Raw genomic sequence first — 19,964 nt, forward strand, 5'->3', positions numbered from 1 at the left:
CAAATAAAACTTAACTCACAACTCTCACGCTGTACATTTTTTCCCATCAACAAGATTGTCTCTTTTTCTTTGATATACTCTAGTTTTACTACATTTTAGGTAGGTGTGGAAACCTTTACAAGTATCTTGTGTGTTAACCTTCTTGAATGTGTATATTTATGTTTGTCATGAGTTCTACAAAAATTTCAGTCATTACCTGACTCATTTGAAAAGACCCTGATGCTGGGAAAGATGGAGGGCAGGAGGAGAAGGGAATGACAGAGGATGAGATAGTGGGATGGCATCACCAACTCAATGGACACGAGTTTGGGTGGACTCCGGCGGTTGGTGATGGACAGGGAGGCCTGGCGTGCTGGGGTTCATGGGGTTGCAAAGAGTCGGACATGACTGAGTGACTAAACTGAACTGAACTGAACTCTCAAAATACTGCCTCTGCTCCATCTCTCTATTCTCCCCTTTGAACTCTTGATGAAATGTTAGACCTTTTCATTCTACATGAAAGAAAAGTGAAAGTGAAGTCGCTCAATCGTGTCTGACTCTTTGTGACCCCATGGACTGCAGCCTGCCAGGATCCTCCATCCATGGAATTTTTCAGACAACAGTACTGGAGTGGGTTGCCATTTCTTTCTCCAGGAGATCTTCCCAACCCAGGATTGAACCCAGGTCTCCTGCACTGCAGGCAGACGCTTTACTGTCTGAGCCACCAGGGAAGCCCTTGTTCTACATGACCTGAGCCTTAATCTCTTTTTCTCATGTATTTCATTTCCTTGTCCGTCTGTGTCCTATTCTGGATAATTTTTTCAGATAAACTAACTCTCTTCAGCTGTATTTAATGTATTTAACCTCTTTTGTTTACATTTTTATTTTAATAAGTCATATTTTTGTTTATAAAAGTTCTATTTGTTCCTTTTCAAACTTGATCACTTTTGATAGTATCTTGTTGCTTATTCATTTTTTATAACAGTGTCTTTTATTCCTTCAAGCATTTCATGATTATTTTATGTTTTATGTCTGATAATTTCAATATTCGAAGACCTGGGCGGTCTAAATACATTGCTTCTTGCATTTGCTGACTTTCATTCTTGGTGACTTGTTTCCTTCCGTGTTTGATGTCCTTTCCTTGTCAACTCATCTTTGATTGGTCTTAGTCTCTGAACATTTAAGGAGATGGTTTTCTTCAGAGAGGATTTTCGTTTTTATTTTGGGAGCCTGGGATGCTACCAACTGGAGGCCAATACCAATGTAATCCAGGAGTCTCAGGTTCAGCTCCCGCACTTGGCCACTGGCACAAGTCTGGTCTTTGTCAGTGCTAATATAAATGTGTGCTGTGCTTAGTGGCTCAGTTGTGTCTGACTCTTTGTGACCACATGGACTGTAGCCTGCCAGGCTCCTCTGTCCATGGAATTCTCCAGGCAAGAATACTGGAATGGGTTGCCGTGCCCTCCTCTAGGGGATCTTCCCAACCCAGGGATTGAACCCAGGTCTCCGGCATTGTAGGTGGATTCTTTACCATCTGAGCCACCAGGGAAGCCCAGTTGAAACATTTGCCCTTGGTTGATCCACATTTTATGAGTGCTAAGAAGTAAGGATTCTACTTACTAAGCATTTTTGCACATGCTGCTCCTGTCTGGAATATGTGTCCTTCCATCCTTTTCTTTCCTCCACCCGATTAACCTGTCTTTCTAAGACTAAGTTCAGGCTTGTTCTCCTCCAAGATACCTTTGCTGAACACCCCTAATCTGGGTTAGATGCTGCTTTTACATGCTTCTAGAGCACGTTGTATATACTTCTATCGTTGCATTTTCCACACTGTATTATGCTAATCTGTTTATTATCTGTGTTCCTTCATGAGACTGTCTCTTTGGTATGTCATGGCATAGTAACACTGTCTCCCAGCTTCTAGCACACTTCATGGTCCATGAAGACATGTTTACTGAATAAAAGAAAGAACATCAGAATGAATGAATGAGTGTGTGATGATTTTGGAATCAACAATTTGGGATTTCCAGAGAAGGTGAAGGATGATGAAGGAAGATGAGAAGAAAAGAGAAAAGGGAAACGACTGGTATTTTTAGGCAATTTGTTTGTTCTCCTTGATTAAGTGAAACAAAGTTTTCACTTCATTTCATCAAAAGTTTATTGAGCATCCAGAATGTGCTAGGCACTCTGCTAGATGCCAGTAATACAAAGATGAAGATCAAAACAAAACAAAAACAAAACCACTTCCTTGCTCCACCCCCTCCCCCCAATTAAGGCAGATTTGACTTGAGCCTGGGAAGCCAGCCCCTCAGGGATGCAGCATTGGGGATTAGAGTACAGTTTGCCCTAATCTCACCTTAATCTTCACCCTTGCCTCTCCAGGTTGACTGGGATGTACCTGTCTGAGACCGCATCTTGCATCTTCCACCTGCCTGAGCAACTTGGGTGGGGGTGTGTGGGTGTTCCCCGCCCTGCCCCTGCCCCACATGCATCATCTCCTAGATCAGGTACCTGGGGAAGTGAGGGGAGCAGTTTTGGGGTGAGGAAGCAGAGCTGCAAAGGCACACCTGCGCAGATGAGCCTGGAGAAATGCATCGGGGCAGGGAGCTGGGAGGACCACGACCTGCAAGTTATGGGGGGGAGTCAACTAGAAATGCTGCTGCCCTTGGGCTGGGACAAAACTTGTTCCATGTGGAGTGGTGGGGAATTGGGACCTCGGGAGGGAGTTGCTCTGTGGGATGGTGCAGGGTCCGAGCTGGAGCTCAGGAAGCTGAGGAGAGACCAGAGATGCACTAGAGGCATCAGGGAAGACAGGTCAGCACACACAGAGGGCTTTTTTCTTTTGCATCATTTTAATCGCCCTCTCTCTTCACAAGGTAGATGACTGTCTTTCCTCCAAACTGTGCAAGAAGTGGTGGCAGCACGGGCATGGCCTAGCTACACAGTGGACCAATCTCTCCATACTCTGCAGGTTTGTGTAATTAGGGCGCTTGCCCTGGCCTGTCTCCTGGGCCCTGCACACCTGGGAGCAAGGCAGGTGAGAGGCCGGAGACCAAGGGTTCCATACGGCCTCTAAGACGCAGTGGTGGGCGGGGAGATCAATGAGCGTCTTCCTCCTTCCACTATTTCTGGGGAGAGTCGAACTTCATCTTCTTAAACCTACAGGAAGCTCGACAACCTTTCCCAGGGACAGTGATTGTTTGAAAGGCTTATTTCATGCAAAGCCAGGGAGAACCAGTAGATAGGAGGGGTCAAAAGACAGATCCTCACTTGATTTAGCTTTCTGGGTCTGGGAATGAGTGAGGAGCCCCTTCTCTAGGGACTAGAGATGAAAAGAATGCTGGGCACGCTGCTGAGGGGGCCTTTGGGAGGAAGCCAAGCCTGGGAGGCTTGAATCCTTTGCTCTGGCTAGACCCGGGTTGTGGGGGGGAGAGTGGCAAAGAAATACCCTTGAACTCCTCCCTGGCCAACTGGTAGGTACCCAGGTCCCAGATGCCTGAGAAGGGTGCCCCAAGGTCCTGTCTTCACAGTGAATTTCTGGCCTCCCCCTTAGTTCAGGACAGTTGTACCTTTGAGGCAAGTGGCCTCTCTAATCTGGGTTTGCCGAGAAAGTTCCCCAGGAACCAGGAGTTCGTTCCTGGAGAGCAAGGGGAGAGGGTGGGTGGGAAGCATAAATGCGCCCTAGGAAGGACGCAGGATAGTCATTGGGGTTAGGTTACTGATGTTAGTTTCCATAAGCCTCTCTGGGGATTGGGCCGTAAATTTAATAATCTATGTGGTCCTAAGAGGGCACAACCCACACCCACTGATAACACAGCCAGTGATCAGGGAGCAAACGCACCCCGATTTCACAATCCGGTCCACCCTCCGCCATTCCCGCCTCGTCCCCGGACTCCGCAGGCTCACAGTGGTCCCCGCGCCCTATCCTCTCGCCCGGCGGGACCTCTCCTAATCCCTCGCCCCTCGCGGGCCGCAGTCCCGCTGCCCCGCCCTCCCCTGGACGCGGGCCTCGGTGTGCGGGCGCCTCCGGAGGACGCAAGGAGGCTCAAGCGCTGATCTCCACCGGCCCCGCCTCGTCTTGCTCGCGGATCAGGTGCACGCCCGCAGTCCGCAGTGTGCGCGAGGCGCTGCGCGAGCGGCCAGGCGAGCCGGGGGCCCGGGGCGGCGACGAGTGCGTCCGGCCGGTGGCGGGGGAGCGCGCTGGGGAGCGCGGGTAGCGACGGGCGGAGCGAATGGGTAGCCCGGGCGACCGGCCCGGCACGGCCGGGGACACGGAGTACCCCGGCGGGCCGGGCTCCGCCGCGCTCCGAGGCTCTGAGGCGGGGTTCTCCTCCGGCTCCGGGGAGTCCTGCAAGGACAGTTGCCAGGAGGGGTCAGGGGACAGCTGGCCAGGGCTGGGAGCACGCCCGGTGTTCCAGGGCCCTAGGAATACGGAGGTGAAAGAGACACAGTCCCCTTCACACTCTCATCTCCCGGAAGGCTGAAGACCTAGGTCTGGTTTCTCTTGCAACATAGGGCACAAAGCAGTGGTTTTTCCAGTAGTCATGTATGGTTGCAAGAGTTGGACTATAAAGAAAGCTGAGCGCTGAAGAATTGATGCTTTTGAATTGTGGTGTTGGAGAAGACTCTTGAGAGTCACTTGGACTGCAAGGAGATCCAACCAGTCTATCCTAAAGGAAATCAGTCCTGAATATTCATTGGAAGAACTGATGCTGAAGCTGAAACTCCAATACTTTGGCCACCTGATGCAAAGAATTGACTCATTGGGAAAGACCCTGATGCTGGGAAAGATTGAAGGCAGGAGGAGAAGGGGATGCCAGAGGATGAGATGGTTGGATGGCATCATCGACTCGATGGACATGAGATTGAGCAAGCTCCAGGAGTTGGTGATGGCCAGGGAAGCCTGGCGTGCTGCAGTCCATGGGGTTGCAAAGAGTCAGGCATGACTGAGTGACTGAACTGAACTGAAGGACACTTAGCATGGTGCCTGGCACATAATAGGTGCTCATTAAACGTTGAAATGCATTAAACTGAGGGCTTTGACCACTTATTTTCTGCTTTCCACCTGGCTTGGACAGTGTGGGACAGAGTTGGTTGTTGAATAGCTGGAAAGTCACCCAAAGCCCATGTCCAGAGATCTGGGTACTGCCACCAATTGGAGAAGGAAATGGTAACCCACTCCAGTATTCTTGCCTGGAGAATTCCATGGACAGAGGAGCCTGGCAGGCTACAGTCCATAAAGTTGCAAAGAACACAACTGAGCAACTAACACACAGACAGACACTGCCACCGATTCACTTGTTTGATTCTGAACAAGTCATTTTACCCTGTTTTATTAGACGAAAATAATAAAATAAGGTAAAATGATTTTTACCCTATTTTTCTCATCTCTAAAGTGGGGATGACAGAAATATTTCTCAGGATTATTCTGAGTCCTAGAAAGGGATGTCAGCATAGCGGGGCTACGGTAGCACCAGAATGTGGCAGGGACTGATGAGGTGTTCGTGGGGCACTTAGCCCGGAGCTGCTTACCTTGTCTTTCAGGATGTAGAGTGCCATGGGGTTCTTCCGTTCCTGCTCTCCGCTTCGGGGGAGGGTGTCTGCTGCACGGGGCAAAGAAGGGGGCGGCTGGCGCAGGTCCAGAACCCTCTCCACCAGCCAGCAACTATACTCCTTGCTTCCCAGCGGCCAGTCAGGGTCCCGCCACAACCTCTACCAAAGGATCCGTCATCCCCTGGGGTCCTACCTTGGCTGCTCCTCTCCCTGCTCTGCAGTCTTCGTGCAGTTGGTGGAGGAAGGGGCCCTGCAGAGCTGGCTTCCTTGTCGCCCAGATCTGCCTTTTCCCAGCAGCCCACTGCTCTGAGTGACGATGGGATGGGTGAGTGGGCGGCTGGGAGCTCACCTTCTGGTTTCAGGCGATCATCACTCTGATCCATATACTCCATGGAGTTTTGCTTCTCCAGCTTCCTCTTCTTCCTGCAAATCAACCCAGCACCTGGTGAACACAGCTGCTGAGTGTGAGCAGAAGTTCTGGGCGTGGGGACACAGTGGGGCAGTATCTGATGGCCATAAATGAGGCTGTGTAATAGGAAGACGGGCTGGGTGTGGTGGGATGGGGTATATCCCATCTAGGTTTGCAGCCTGAGTCTGGCCCTGGCAAGTCATTTAACTCATCTGAGTCCCGAGTCAGTATCTGTAAACTGCAGAGAATCACACTAAGATAATCACACTGAAAGGTAGTGTGCTAACCACAAACACAGTGCCTGGCTCACAGGTGATGTGCAAGTGAAACTATTATTAACAATGCTGGGATTGTTGGGGTTTTGAGCACAGGATGTAATTCCATATACAACGCATGCAATGGTAAAATGGATCTCCTGGGAAGAGCTTTGGCCTGGGAGGAAAGGCATTTAAAGAGACTAAGAAGAGGGGACTTCCTTGGTGGTCTGATGGCTAAGACTTTGCCTTCCAATGCAGAGGGTGTAGGTTTGATCCCTGGTCGGAGAGCTAAGATCCCACATGCCTTACAGCCAAAAAACCAAAACATAAAACAGAAGCAATATTGTAACAAGTTCAAAAAAGACTTTAAAAATGGTTCACATTAAAAAAAAAAGTTTTTTTTTTTTGTTTTTAAATAAATAAAGAGACCAAGAGGAGCTTAGTGATGGTCCAGTAAATGGTTAAGAATCCTCCTTGCAATGCGGGGGACACGATTTCGAACCCTGGTCTGGGAAGATCCCACATGCCTTGGGGCAACTAAGCCCGTGTGCCACAACTACTGAGTCAATGTGCTGCAACTACCGAAGCCCCTGCACCCTAGAGCCCATGCTCTGCAAGCAGAGCACAAAGAGAAGCCACCACAAAGAGAAGCCCACCCACTGAAACTGGAGAGTATCCCCCGACTCACTGCAACTAGGGAAAGCCCATGTGCAGCAATGAAGACCCAGCACAGCCAAAAATAAATAATTTTAAAAAGAGAGAGAGAGACTAAGGAAAGAACGGAGCTCGGGGCTGGGGTGGGTGGAAGGATTCGGATACTCAGGGAGGGGGGACCTTGGAGAGTTACCCAGACTTTTTGGAGGGTTTCCAGCAGGCGCAGACAGTCACCAAGGTCACAAGGAGGAAGATGCCTCCTGTGGACAAGATGATGTAGAGGGAGCTTCTTCCTAGGGAGAGAGGGAGGCAGAGAGGTGGGAGAGACTTCAAGGTGAGCAGTGGGTGTGGGGAGAGAGCTCCCTGGGGCCAAAAGAAGACAAAAGGAGCCCCAGGCAGCAGGGCTGGCCAGTGGTGGACTTTCCCTGGAGCTCACTCCCACCGATGGCTGTCCTCCAGGGAGACCTGGCCCAGTCCGCCTCTCTCCCACTCCAGTGGCACTCTGTCTGGGATGTCCTCAGCCTCTCGTGGACACCTGCCTTTCAGGGTTGTGAGTCCCAAGGGAGGGTGGCGGGAGACTCACGGTACACGGTGATCTTGACGGGCGGGCTGCGGCCCTGGCTGATGGGGTTTTCCACCACACAGCTGTACAGGTCGTCGTCCTCCATGAGCACGCGCGTGATGGTGAGCACCTTTTGGTCTGGAGACAGGAGCATCCGAGAGTCGTTGAGGAGGGGCTTGCCGTCCTTCAGCCAGGTGTAGCTGGGTTTGGTGCCGTTCTCGTGCGAGCAGTTCAGGGTGAAGGCCTCGCTGAGCTCCAGCACCGTGGTTGATGCTACTAACACCTGCGGCCTTGAAATGGGCACTGAGCCCGGGGGTGGGGGAGCCTGTGAGCCAGGGGCCAAAAAGCATCTCCCCTCCCCTTAACTGCCCACCTTCCAGCTGATCTGTGGTCTTCAGAGGTCTCAGTATAGCTCTTTACCACCACCCACCCACCCACCTATACATCCATCCATCCATTTATTCATTTATTTACCCACTATTTATTGAGGACCTAATTGAGCACAGGGGGTACAATGCAGAACAAGACAGCCATGGTCCCTGCCCTTCTGGACCTTCCCTTCCTTTCTTCCCAAATACCTTTCTGAGATGTCTTAAGCTGATCAGCCTGGAAAATATTTTCAATGGGCTAGGTTCAGGTCTGTGCATTCTAAGTTGCTAAGTTGTGTCTGACTCCTTGCAACCCCATGGACTCTAGCCTGCCAGGCTCCTCTCTCCGTGGGATTCTCCAGGCAAGAGTACTGGAGTGGGTTGCCATTTCCTTCTCCAAGAGATCTTCCTGACCCAGGGATTGAACCCAGGTCTCCTGAGGCTCCTGCATTGCAGGTGGATCCTTTACTGCTGAGACACAGGGGAAGCCCCAAATAGGTTCCGATATTGACTCTCACTTACTAGTTGAGTAGAGTTGGTCAAATTATTCAACCTCATTGTGCCTCAGTTTTCTCATCTCTTGAAACAGGGCCAATGATGTTAACTATCCCTAGATTATTATAAGCATTAAATGAGTCAATATAGGCAAAAACTTACAATCATTTCTGGCTCATAGTAACCACATGTTAGCTGTGGTCTATCTGCCAGTCTCTAAGGTCCAGTTGGCTCACTCTCTGCTCCCCAGTGGCTCTTGTATGGGTTTTCCTGGGTCTAGCTAGGCTACTGGGTGGACCTTGCCCCCCAGCCCAGCTGCTGGTACCCCCTCTCCTTCCCTGCCCGAGACCTTACCATCTACAGTGAGGTTGATGGTCTTCTCCCCGGTGAAAGTGTCATCAGTGATGGAAATCTCGACCTCGTAGGTGCCCTCGTCGGCCAGTTGCAGGTCGCTGAGAAGCAGGGAGCCGTTTTCGAAGAGGCGGATGCGGTCTCGATAGTCAGGCCGCAGGGTGCCAATGACCTCTGTGCCGATGGACTGAACCACGGTCACTGGCTTGTCCCGTTTCAGCTGCCACTTGACCACGGGCTTGTCACTGCTGGTGCTGCTATACTGCACGGAGAGCAGGGCGGCCTTCCCCACCGTGCCATGGATCAGGCGCACCGGGCTGGTGATGTTCACGCCTTCCAGGGGCTCTGTGAACAGAAGCCCACAGAGAGAGGGCAATGTCAGGCCCTGGCTTCTTACTCCATTCTCATTTCTGAGTCCTCTGGTCTCTCCATGCCTCACCACTCTGGGCTCTTCACTTCCTAACAGTTCTTCCTTTTTCCAAGCCAAAAGGCAATGAAACTAAAATGTTAGTTGTGCAGATGGAAGCAAATTTAATTTATTAAACATATCCAACCCATTTTGGGAACAAGTGCTTTGTTACGTAGTGAGCTCCTCGTCTTTAGAAGTAATCAAGGAAAGGCCAATTGAATGTTCATTCCCCTCCCTGTGCTTTCGTTTTCTCCTCTGAATAATGAGGTATCCCATGGACAGAGGAGCCTGGTGGGCTGCAGTCCATGGGGTCGCTAAGAGTTGGGCACAACTGAGTGACTTCACTTTCACTTTTCAGTTTCATGCATTGGAGAAGGAAATGGCAACCCACTCCAGTATTCTTGCCTGGAGAATCCCAGGGACAGAGGAGCCTAGTGGGCTGCCGTCTATGGGGTCGCACAGAGTCGGACACGACTGAAGCGACTTAGCAGCAGCAGCAGTAGCAGGACCAGATAATCTGCAACCTGACATTTCAATCCTGACATTCTATCATCATCTGTCAAGAATGTTATAATAAAAAAAACCTTAGGTGTAGAAGACACTATTGCAATGATGAAAGCCACCATATTCATGACTTTATATACTTGTCATTGAGGGGAGTCTCAACAGTGGGGGGAGTTAGAATGGACAAAACCAAGTATTTTCAAATTTTCTTATTAAAGGTATTTTTGTTCCCACAAAACCCTATATAAATTGAAAAGGAATGAAATTTAGTTCTAGCTCACTTGATTTAGTCAAAGAGGTGGTGGGGACCTGAGTCCTGTCCTTTCCAGGATCTCGGGGTGCTGCTAGTGAATCTTCTATGGCTCTGTGCATCAGACTGAAATCTGATTGACCTCATGATCCTTAAGATTCCTCCAGCTCGTGGTTTCTGGGATTATATAGATGGGATTTCCTGCCTAAAGGTGCTAGGTCCCAGGCTTGGTTTGACTTAGAAACACAAGCTTTCATACTTCCCTGAACAGGCAAACAGGGTTTGGTGTAGGTGACTTGAAGTGGCTCTGAAAAAAATCAGTGAGCTTCACTAAGGGCCAGGATGGGAACATCTACTCCCCTTCTCAGGACCCAGTCTGAAGCAGTGGGGTCAGCACATGAGGGTGATGTATGCAGAGCCACCCTGGGGTTTAGCAACCCCAAGCTCCTTGGTTCTCATTTCTTCTTTCCAGGAGGCTGGTCTATGACAGTCCCAGCCCCAAGGAAAAGTGGAATGGATTCCCCTCCCTGCTTCTCTCTTCTTGGACTCTCCCTTGAGTTTCCCCTGTGTCTACTCTGTCTTATCACATATAAGGTCCTGGTAGTGCTTTTGGGATGTCTTGCTCCCTTCAAGTTTGCTCTTTCTACCAATTTGTTTATTTATTTTTGCTGCATCATGCAACATGTGGGATCTTAGTTCCCTGACCAGGGATCGAACCAGGGTCCGCTGCAGTGGAAGCACGGAGTCCCAACCCTGAACTGCCAGGGAAGTCCCTCTTTCTACCAGTGTAAATTTGGTCCTTCTGGGGACTTCCCTGGTGGTCCAGGGGCTAAGATCTCCCACTCCCAATGCAGGAGGCCTGGGTTCCAGCCCTGGTCGAGGAACTAGATCCTGCCTGCCAACTAAGATCTGGCACAGTGAAATAAATAAATATTTAAAAAACAAAAAATAAACTTGATTCTTCTGGATAAAACCATTGGAGAAGTTACTGCATGTGGATCACCCTGGGCCTCACCCTCCTCTTGGTGGGTGCCTTCCCCGTGTCTGTGCACGAGTCGTGCCCCTGAGTCATAGGGGTGTATGTAGGCATGTTCAGAAGTGGAGGGAGCAGTCTTTCCCAGAAGCTGACAAAGAGCATTTTCTGCTGAGCAAACACTGTTTCCCAAAATCTAGCCAAGATTGGAGTTGATTTTAAGGACAGGGTCCCACAACTTTCAAGGGACACGGAGAACTAGGACAGGAGCCAAGGAAGGACATAGAAGCGAGGAAATGGCTAATGGTGCAAATAAAAGGAACTAAAACTCTTCAACCTTGAGGAACGATTAACTTAATCATCGTCCTCAAGTCTCGAAAGCATCGTTAGGTAGAAAAGTCTCCGTTCCTGCTGGAGGCTGAACAGAAGGAAATTGACCTCGCTGCAAGATGTCCCTGCCAACTGAAATGGTCACACTGGATCAGGGAGGTGGCCCTCGTCAACTAGGATTTAAACTACTGTGACATCAAACAATGTCAAGCTTTAATGTATAAGAATGTACCTGCCAAAAGCCTTGGGGACCCTTAATAGCCACTTTCTTAAACCATCATCTGTTCATTTTTATGTGCCCTTTTTGGTTGGCAAAGGTTTTCTATTACCAGTATTTGCCTTAAATTTACCTTTTAAACATATCAGTGAGAGGGGTTGCCCTGGTGGTCCAGTGGCTAGGACTCCTCTCTCCCAATACAGGGGGCCTGGCTTTGATCCCTGGGTCAGGAAGATCGCCTGGAGGAAGGCATGGTAACCCACTCCAGTATCCTTGCCTGGAGAATCCCATGGACAAAGGAGCCTGGCGGGCTACAGTTGCAAAGAGTCAGACATGACTTAGCGACTAAGCACAGCACAGGGAACTAGGTCCCACGCCACAGCTAAGAGTTTGCATGCAACGAAGAGTTCGCATGTCACAGCTAAGAGTCTGCAGGTGGCAACTAAAGATTTCATGTGCAGCCAAATGTTGTTCAGTCACCAAGTTGTGTCCGACTCTTTGTGACCCCATGGACTGCTGCAAGCCAGTCCGTGTCCTTCCCTGCCCTTCACTATCTCCCAGAGTTTACTCAGACTCATGTCCATTGAGTCAGTGATGCTGTCTAACCATCTCAAAAGCATTCATGAGATACTGTGAAACATATTACACATAATCCACACACTCTGATACCCCGGACTGCAGGTATGTCCCTTTTTAACTGAAAGGCTTTTTGTTTTGTTTGGATCTGTCTCTATAGGAAGTCCCTCCTTCCCTTGGGCTAGCATAGATACCCTTATTTGGGCTTTCTCCAATTCTATTATTTCTTTTTTGAGGTGTGGTGACCAGAACTGCATACAATAACCCAAAGGCAGCACACAGCATGGTTTTCTTTTTCTTTTTGGCTGCACTCCACAGTACATGGGGCCTTAGTTCCCCAGCCAGGAACTGAATCCACATCCCCTGCATTGGAAGGCAGAGTCTTAACCACTGGACTGCTGGGGAAAGTCCTATGTGCCATAGTTTTCTAAAAGCAAAAAATATTACTTTCTGCTCTTCATTTTTATTATTCTGAATGAATTAATAATAATGAATATTAAATGCTCTGAGAAAATAGCACCCCTCCTCTGGCCCTATTGTAGAGGAGCTTCACTGTTGGGGTGACTGTGTTAAGAGTTTTCTCTTGTTACTACATTGAGGCCTACAAGAGTGTGAACTCATTTTAAGTGTCAATCACTCAGGAATATAAGGCAAAATCAGGACACAGAAATTGTGAAGAAGGCCCTTGGGATCCAGGAAGAGAAGGGTAGCTTTCTTCCTACCCTGTAAAGAAAGCAAATGTTCAGTAACGTGTATCTAGCTAAAAAGTATAAAGATAGCACACAGAGATACACTGTGCTTTGGATAGGAGTAATCATTAATGTTAAGCTGTCAATTCTCCAAAGCTGGCTTATAAATTTAATACAATACTGATCAAAATCCCAAGAGATTTATCCTTGGCACTACAATAGACAAGTGTTATCAACAGAACAGAATGAAGAGTCCAAAAACAGACTTAAACATGATAGCCTGACTTTTTATTTTTGGTGTGAGGGTTGAGATCTTAGTTCCCCAACCGGAGACTGAACCCATGATACCTGCAGTGGAAACCTGGAGTCCTAACCACTGAACCACAGGTGACATGCAGTCAAGTACAGAAAGGATTTTTTTAAATAGATAGTGCTGGACCACGTTGGAATAAAAATGAATTTTGGTCCTTACCTCACATCTCACACAAATACCAATTCTAGGTAGATTGTAGATCTAAATGTGAAAGGTAAAACAAGGTTTTAAAAAGAAAACATAGAAGAATATCTTTGTGACTTGAGGACACAAAGGTGGTACCCGTAAAAGATGAAAATGATACAGCGGACAATAAAATTACGAGCTTCTGTTCATCAAGAGACACCATTAAGAGAGTGAAAGGCAAGCCGTACAGTGGGAGATGGCCTTCCCAGGTGGCGCTAGCTGTAAAGAATCTGCCCGCCAGTGCAGGAGACAAAAGAGATATGGGTTTGATCCCTGGGTCGGGAAGATCCCCTGGAGGAGGGTATAGCAACCCAGTTCAGTGTTCTTGCCTGGAGAATCCCATGGACAGAGGAGATTGGTGGGCTACAGTCCATAGGGTCGCACAGAGTTGACATGACTGAAGCGATTTGGCACACACACACACGCACAGTGGGAGATAGTTGTAATACATATCTCCTATAAGTGACTCGTATCTGATATATCTATTTTAAACTCCTACAAATTACCACTTTAAAAAAAAATCCAGGAAACTCAAAAGAAAATAGGCAAAAGATTTGGATCAGGTATTTCACATAAAAGGATTTTCAAATAGCTAATAAGTATATGAAAAAGACACAACTGCATTCATCACCATAGATTTGCAATTTAAAACCATAATTTAATGCCACCTCATACTAGGATAGCTAAAATGAAAAAAGAGAAGATTCAGTTATTGGTGAATATATGGAACGAACATCTGGGACTCTCAGTCAGGGCTGGTGGGAATGTAGCTTGATACAACCACTTCTAAAAACTCTGGCTATATCTACTAAGCCTAAGCGCATATATATAACTTGACAAATTCTACTCCTGGGTATATCTGTTCATCAAAAGACATCTACTAGAATGTTTTTAACAACTCTGTTCATAAAGGCCCAAACTGTTAACAACCAAAGTGTCTATCAAAATTGAATAGGTAAACAAATTTTGGTATATTTATATGATGGAATACTATATAGCACTGAGATCAAACAAGTTACAATTTCAACAACAACATGCATGAATCTTACAAATTTGGTGTTCTGTGAAAGAAACCAGGCTTAAAAGAATGCATAGATACAATTCCACTTTTATGAAGTTCAAAGACACACAAAATTAATCTGTATTAGAAATTAGTACACCACTGTGACCCTGGGGGGAAGGCAATAATAACAATATAGTGTGGAGGTACTATATTGCTTCTCAGTACTGAAATATTCTTTTCCATGACCTTGGGGGATAATTAAATGGATTTATTCACTTTTTAAGGTTCCATAAAACTGTATCCTTATGCAAAATTGCATGTTCCTGTATATAATTTTCAATTGCAATTTAAAAAAAATACAGCACCTACAATATGGAAGGTGATCTTAGAACTCAGAGGGTGGAACCTAGCCAAGGGACTTCTTCCTAATGGGAGTGTAGAGGACAGACTGGCTCTAGGATCCCAGAGAGTAACATCTTGCACATCAGATTATCTAGATGTATGGCATGTTGTGTTTATGATTGTAAATTAGTATCCTAGCCTCTAGAAAAGCTGTGTTTGAATGTTCCAGGAATAGGGCTGTGATGGATTTAGGGAAGCCTCTTTAGCTCATATTAGGTCAGAGCACCAAGGACTAAGTGCTACTTGTCTGAGGCAAGTAAGGTGGCTGCTGCCACACGGGAGTATTGTTGCTGTTCAGTCGCTCAGTCTTGTCAGACTCTCTGCGACCCCATGGTCTGCAGCAGGCCAGGCTTCCCTGTCCATCACCAACTCTTGGAGCTTGCTCAAACTCATGTCCACTGAATTGATGATGCTGTCCAACCATCCCATCCTCTGTTGCCCCCCTTATCCTGCTCTCGATTTTTCCCAGCATCAGGGTCTTTTCCAATGAGTTGGCTCTTTGCATCAGGCAAAGTATCGGAGTTTCAACTTCAGCATCAGTCCTTCCTATGAATATTTAGGATTGATTTCCTTAATGGCAAGGGATTAAGGCAGATCTCTGGGAGCCAGAGTCATATGGTCTAGGCCACCCTTTTAGTGCCAGCCTTAAAGCTATATCTCCCAGCCTCCCTTGCAGTTAATTATGGCTGTGTCACTACTGATTTCTACCCAATAGTACTAGTAAAAGTGGTAGATTCCACTTATAGGCTGGTGTACTCCTTCCTTTTTTTTCCCTCCTTAATCCTCTACCTAAAAGAAACAGATAAATCTCAGGCTGACCATTGGAAACACATGTGAAAGTTGATAGCGCTCCATGAGCTTGGTCTATGGAAAACCTCATGGAGCAGTCTTTGTTCATATCAGGCCTTGCTTGAAATGGTACTGACTACTCCAGGGTTAATGCCAGGAGAACTTAAATGTTGGAATTTATTTGTCACAGAAGCTGACATTTTCCTAATAGATTGAGGATGGCGGAAATTCCTCATAGAATCTCAGCCTTTATTGCTTTTGAATCCACAGCAGTCCAATGGCCTGACCCCACACTTACCTCTTACCTATCTTAGTTTGTAACTAATATTAGCATAGTTTATATTTAGAATTTTTTGTTATACTTTTTTTTTTTTGACCATGCAGCATGTGGGATTTTAGTTTGTGGACCTGGGATTGAACCTGTGCCCCCTGCAGCAGAAGCACGGAGTCTTAACCATTGAACCACCAGGGAAGCCCCTTGTTAAATAATACTCAGTTCCATTGTCTCTCACAGAAGTTCCTTTTGTTTCTACCTAATCACAGTGACTGACAAGATCCTTCCATAATTTTTTCTTTACCATATATGACCTGAAAGAGCTTAGGGACACCCCTGATTTCTACATGTCATTGTACATTTCCTAGTCCCGGTTCGCTGCCTCCATACCGCTAGCTCTCATTTCCTCCATTCATTGTAATTTCCACTGACACTGCTGTCACTAAGGCTAATGGTAACTTCTTTATGGCCACATCAGATGGGCTCTTTTAGGTCCTTATTACACCAGGTTCCTTGATACCTTTGATGTCGACTCTCTGAGAATAGCCCAGCTCCCTTCACTTTCTGGACACCACAGTCTTCAAGATCTCCCTCTGTCTCTCTGATTGTTATGCACCTCCTCAATGGGCTTTTGTTCTCTGTTTTCCTCTGCAAATCTTGGGATTCCTCAGATTCACACAGACTTAGAGAATGAACTTATGCTTGCTGGGGGGAAGGGATAGTTAGGGAGTTTGATTGACATGTACACACTGCTATATTCAAAATGGGTAACCAACAAGGATCTACTGCATAGCACAGGAAATTCTGCTCAATGATATGTGGTAGCCTGGACGGAAGGGGAGTTTGTGGGAGAATGGATACATGTATATGTATGGCTGAATCCCTTCACTGAAAGCTATCACAACATTGTTAACTGGGTATACTCCAACACAAAAAGGTAAAAAATTTTAAAAAGTTTTCATTGGTTTTAAAAAAAGTCTTGGGGTTCCTCAGTGTTCCATTTTCAGCTCATTTATTTCTTTATTCTCACTGTTTTAAGTCTCACCTCTTAGCTGACAGCTTCCAAATACCTCTTCCTAACCCGCCAGTTTTAGGTTCAACATTTCCCCACAAATGTCTTACAGCCATTTCAACCTCAACATGAGTAACACTAATCATTATATCTCCCAATCTTGCCCCATTTTTTAACTTAATGTTTCACACAGAAACCCTACCTCCTTCCCTAGATTCTTTAACTTCCTATCAATTACTAGGTCCTGATTTTCCCTCCAAAATATTATCTCAATATCCTTCCCTCCCTCCCTCTTTATTCTAATTCCAGCCTGGTTCATTTCTCTCCTGAACTATTGCAGTAGCCTCGTTATGGGTTGACTTGTGCCCCCTATAATTTATGTCTTGAAGTCCTAATCCCAAGTATTTCAGTGTGTGTGTGCTCAGTCACTTCAAATGTTTCTGACTCTTTGCGACCCTGTGGACTGTAGCCTGCCAGGCTGCTCTGTCCATGGGATTCTTCAGGCAAGAATACTGGAGTGGGTTGCCATTTTCTGCTCCAGGGGATCTTCCCGACTCAGGGATCAAACCAACATCTCTTATGTCTTCTGCATTGGCAAGTGAATTCTTTACCACTGAGCCACTTGGGAAGCCCTATCTCAGAATGTGACCTTATTTGGCACTGGGGTCATTGTCAAGGTAACAAGCTAATACTGGAGGGAGTGGGCCCCCAATCTAAGATGAAAGCGAAAGTTGTGTCTGACTCTTTGCAACCCCATGGACTGTAGTTCATCAGGCTCCTCTGTCAATGGAATTTTCCAGGCAAGAATACTGGAGTGGAAGGCCATTTCCTTCTCTAAGAGATCTTCCCGACCCAGGGATTGAACCCAGGTCTCCTGCACTGCAGGCAGATTCTTTACTGTCTGAGCTACCAGGGAAGCCCAATCCAAGATGACTGGCGTTCTTATAAAAAGAAGAAATACGTATATACACACAAGCACAGGGAGAATGCCATGTAAAGATTAAAGTTAACCTGTCACAGCCAAGGAACTATCCAAAGACAGCAGAGAGGCCTAGAGTAGAACCCTGCCTAGCACCTTCGGAGGGCGTACAGCCTTCCCGCCACCTTGATCTTGAAATTTTACCCTCTGGAACTGTGAAACACAACGCTTCTGTTGTTGAAGTCATCCAGTTTGTGGTTCTACCAAATGGATACAGGCTTCCTTTCCTATCTTGCCTCCAGTTTTGCTCCAACGCCTCCTGGCCCTGCCTGTTCCCAGACTGAAAACCATTCCATGCCCTCCCCCAGCCCCCATTGTTTGCAAATTATCTTCCAATTTCCTTAGCAAGGTTTACATATCTCACCTAACTCCATTCACTCTTTCCTCTCCAGAAGGAGTGACTGACTGGGCTGCTCCTAACACGCAACACCATTTCAAGCTGTTGACCTTGGCCCATTTTCCTAACTATAATGCTCACTCCCACACCTACCTGTTTTTCTCATCCTTTAAAATTCAGCGCAGACACTCCCAAGTAACTTCCCCTCATATTCCCCTACTCGTATCCTGTACTACCAGCACCAGCTTCCTGATGGTGTAGGTGACCTCTCTCTGTCTCTCTGACTCATAGTAGTCTCTGCTTTTATTAAAATGATTTCTGCATCTATTTGCCCAATGAAACTGTAAATTCCCAGGCTCTCTGGAATGGTTTGTGCGTGTGCACATGCGTGTGTGCTCAATCACTCAGTCGTATCTGACTCTTAGTGACCCAATGGACTGTAGCCCGCCAGTCTCCTCTGTCCATGGAATTTTCCAGGCAAGAATACTGAAGTGGATTGCCATTTCCTACTCCAGGGGGTCTTTCTGACCCAGGGATCAAAACTGAGTCTCTTGCGTCTCCTGCATTGGCAGGCGGATTCTTATCACTGAGCCACCTGAGAACCCCACGTGTGTATGCGCACATAAGCACATGTATTGAAAATCAGATCATTTCTCCAAGAAGTTGGTAGGGGGCAGTACAGAAGATAGGTTTGTCTGTGGCGTGCCTGAGTTACGGATAGGTTGGTGTTACAGTCCCAAGCCAGGAGACTCATTATCTCCAAAGCTTCTTTTATCTCCCTTGCTGTTTTACACCCAGAGAAGCCAGGGTGTGGGGTTGAGGAGGCACAAAACCAAGATTTCCCCACCCCTCCAAGCCCCACCATAATCCCGACTGGGGATTATAAAGGATGCCTGACTGGCCCACGCCAACAAGACGTCCCATAAGCAGTGGCTCGTTGCCCTCCATCTAATGTACTGAATGCCGTGGGAGCTCCAAAGTCATGCAGGCTTTGGGGGCTGGGGGGCAGGGGCCAGGCAGGAGGCACACAGAATGAAGAAATACATTCAACACGAATGCCTGAATTCACTGAGCTGCTTCCCACGGTGGCTGGGCATTCTCCCCTCCTCCCGCCCCAGAGGCGTTCTGGCCCTCAGCTCCCCCCTCCCTGTCCTTTGAAAGCCCCAGGCCCCTCCTGCAGACCCTGTCCTGCCCTCTGGTTCTCCTACCTGTCTGGATCAGAAGCAGGTAGACAAAAGGAGCGAGGCGCAGCGCACTGAAGGCTCTGGACGGGGCTTCCCTTTCTCTCTTCATTTTGGGTGGCGTTCTCCAGCTCTGGTGCAGACAATTAGCATGATTTCTCCACTCTGGGCACGTCCCTTTGTACCACTCGGAGTTTCTCTGCCCGGACACAACCCTGCCAAGTTCCCTCTGAATACACAGAGCTCTGTGTGTTGCTGGACTTGTTCTTTCCTCTCTTTCAGACCTGGCATTTTCTAGTTTCAAAGCCCTGCATCCCGGGTTGGGAAGAGGGTATCTGCTTGGAAGACCATCTCCAGCACAGCTTCCAGTCTGAAGGGTCCCAGCAGTTTCTTCACCTGCCTGAGCTGAACCCCACTGCCAGGGGGAGATGAGAATTTGGGCTCAGGGAGGGACCTTGTGTGTCCCAGCAAGCCCTGTCTCCACCTCTTGCTCCTCGTTCCTGCGAGGGAGGGTGCATGCCAGGGACACACCTCCAATAAACTCTGAAAAGGCAAGGAGAGGAGTTTTTTGGAAGCTTGGAATGAGAGATTTCAGAAACGGCTGGGGACGCGGAAAACCCCTCTTCTACCCCAAAACAAGAAGATTGGAAAATGGCTTGAATTGTATTATTATCATAGCTGTCAAGTTTGGGCTTCTCCCTCCTATCATAGAATCTTGTAGATGCTGGGGATCTTTTTCCAGTAGCTACTCTGCTCAATCCCCAGCCTCCAGTCCATTTTCTAGAACATGTCAGAGCAAAGATGATGGTAATACCCCAAGACCTTGGGGTTCGGCCACCAGCTGCAGCCCAGCCGTCTCCTCAAGTCTTGAAGTGTGATGAAGAAAAGCAGCCCAGCCCTGCCCTGCACCCC

At 47.6% G+C, this 19,964-nt stretch overlaps 1 protein-coding gene across 2 annotated transcripts; it reads right to left on the reverse strand.

Annotated features, from left to right (window-relative positions):
- Positions 1 to 2,119: 2,119 nt before the first annotated feature.
- HEPACAM (hepatic and glial cell adhesion molecule) lies at positions 2,120 to 19,554 on the reverse strand. Of its 2 annotated transcripts, none has more exons than XM_005226796.5 (7): positions 19,080 to 19,554; positions 8,632 to 8,973; positions 7,436 to 7,717; positions 7,046 to 7,145; positions 5,726 to 5,955; positions 5,512 to 5,582; positions 2,120 to 4,327 (listed from the first exon to the last, which is right to left on the reverse strand). In XM_005226796.5, the coding sequence occupies exons 1-7, from the start codon at positions 19,162 to 19,164 to the stop codon at positions 4,025 to 4,027; spliced, it is 1,413 nt and encodes a 470-aa protein (XP_005226853.1). In that variant the 5' UTR covers positions 19,165 to 19,554; the 3' UTR covers positions 2,120 to 4,024.
- Between the last annotated feature and the right edge of the window lie 410 nt (positions 19,555 to 19,964).

Source organism: Bos taurus, chromosome 29 (assembly GCF_002263795.3).
Source record: "Bos taurus isolate L1 Dominette 01449 registration number 42190680 breed Hereford chromosome 29, ARS-UCD2.0, whole genome shotgun sequence".
NCBI lineage: Eukaryota > Metazoa > Chordata > Mammalia > Artiodactyla > Bovidae > Bos > Bos taurus.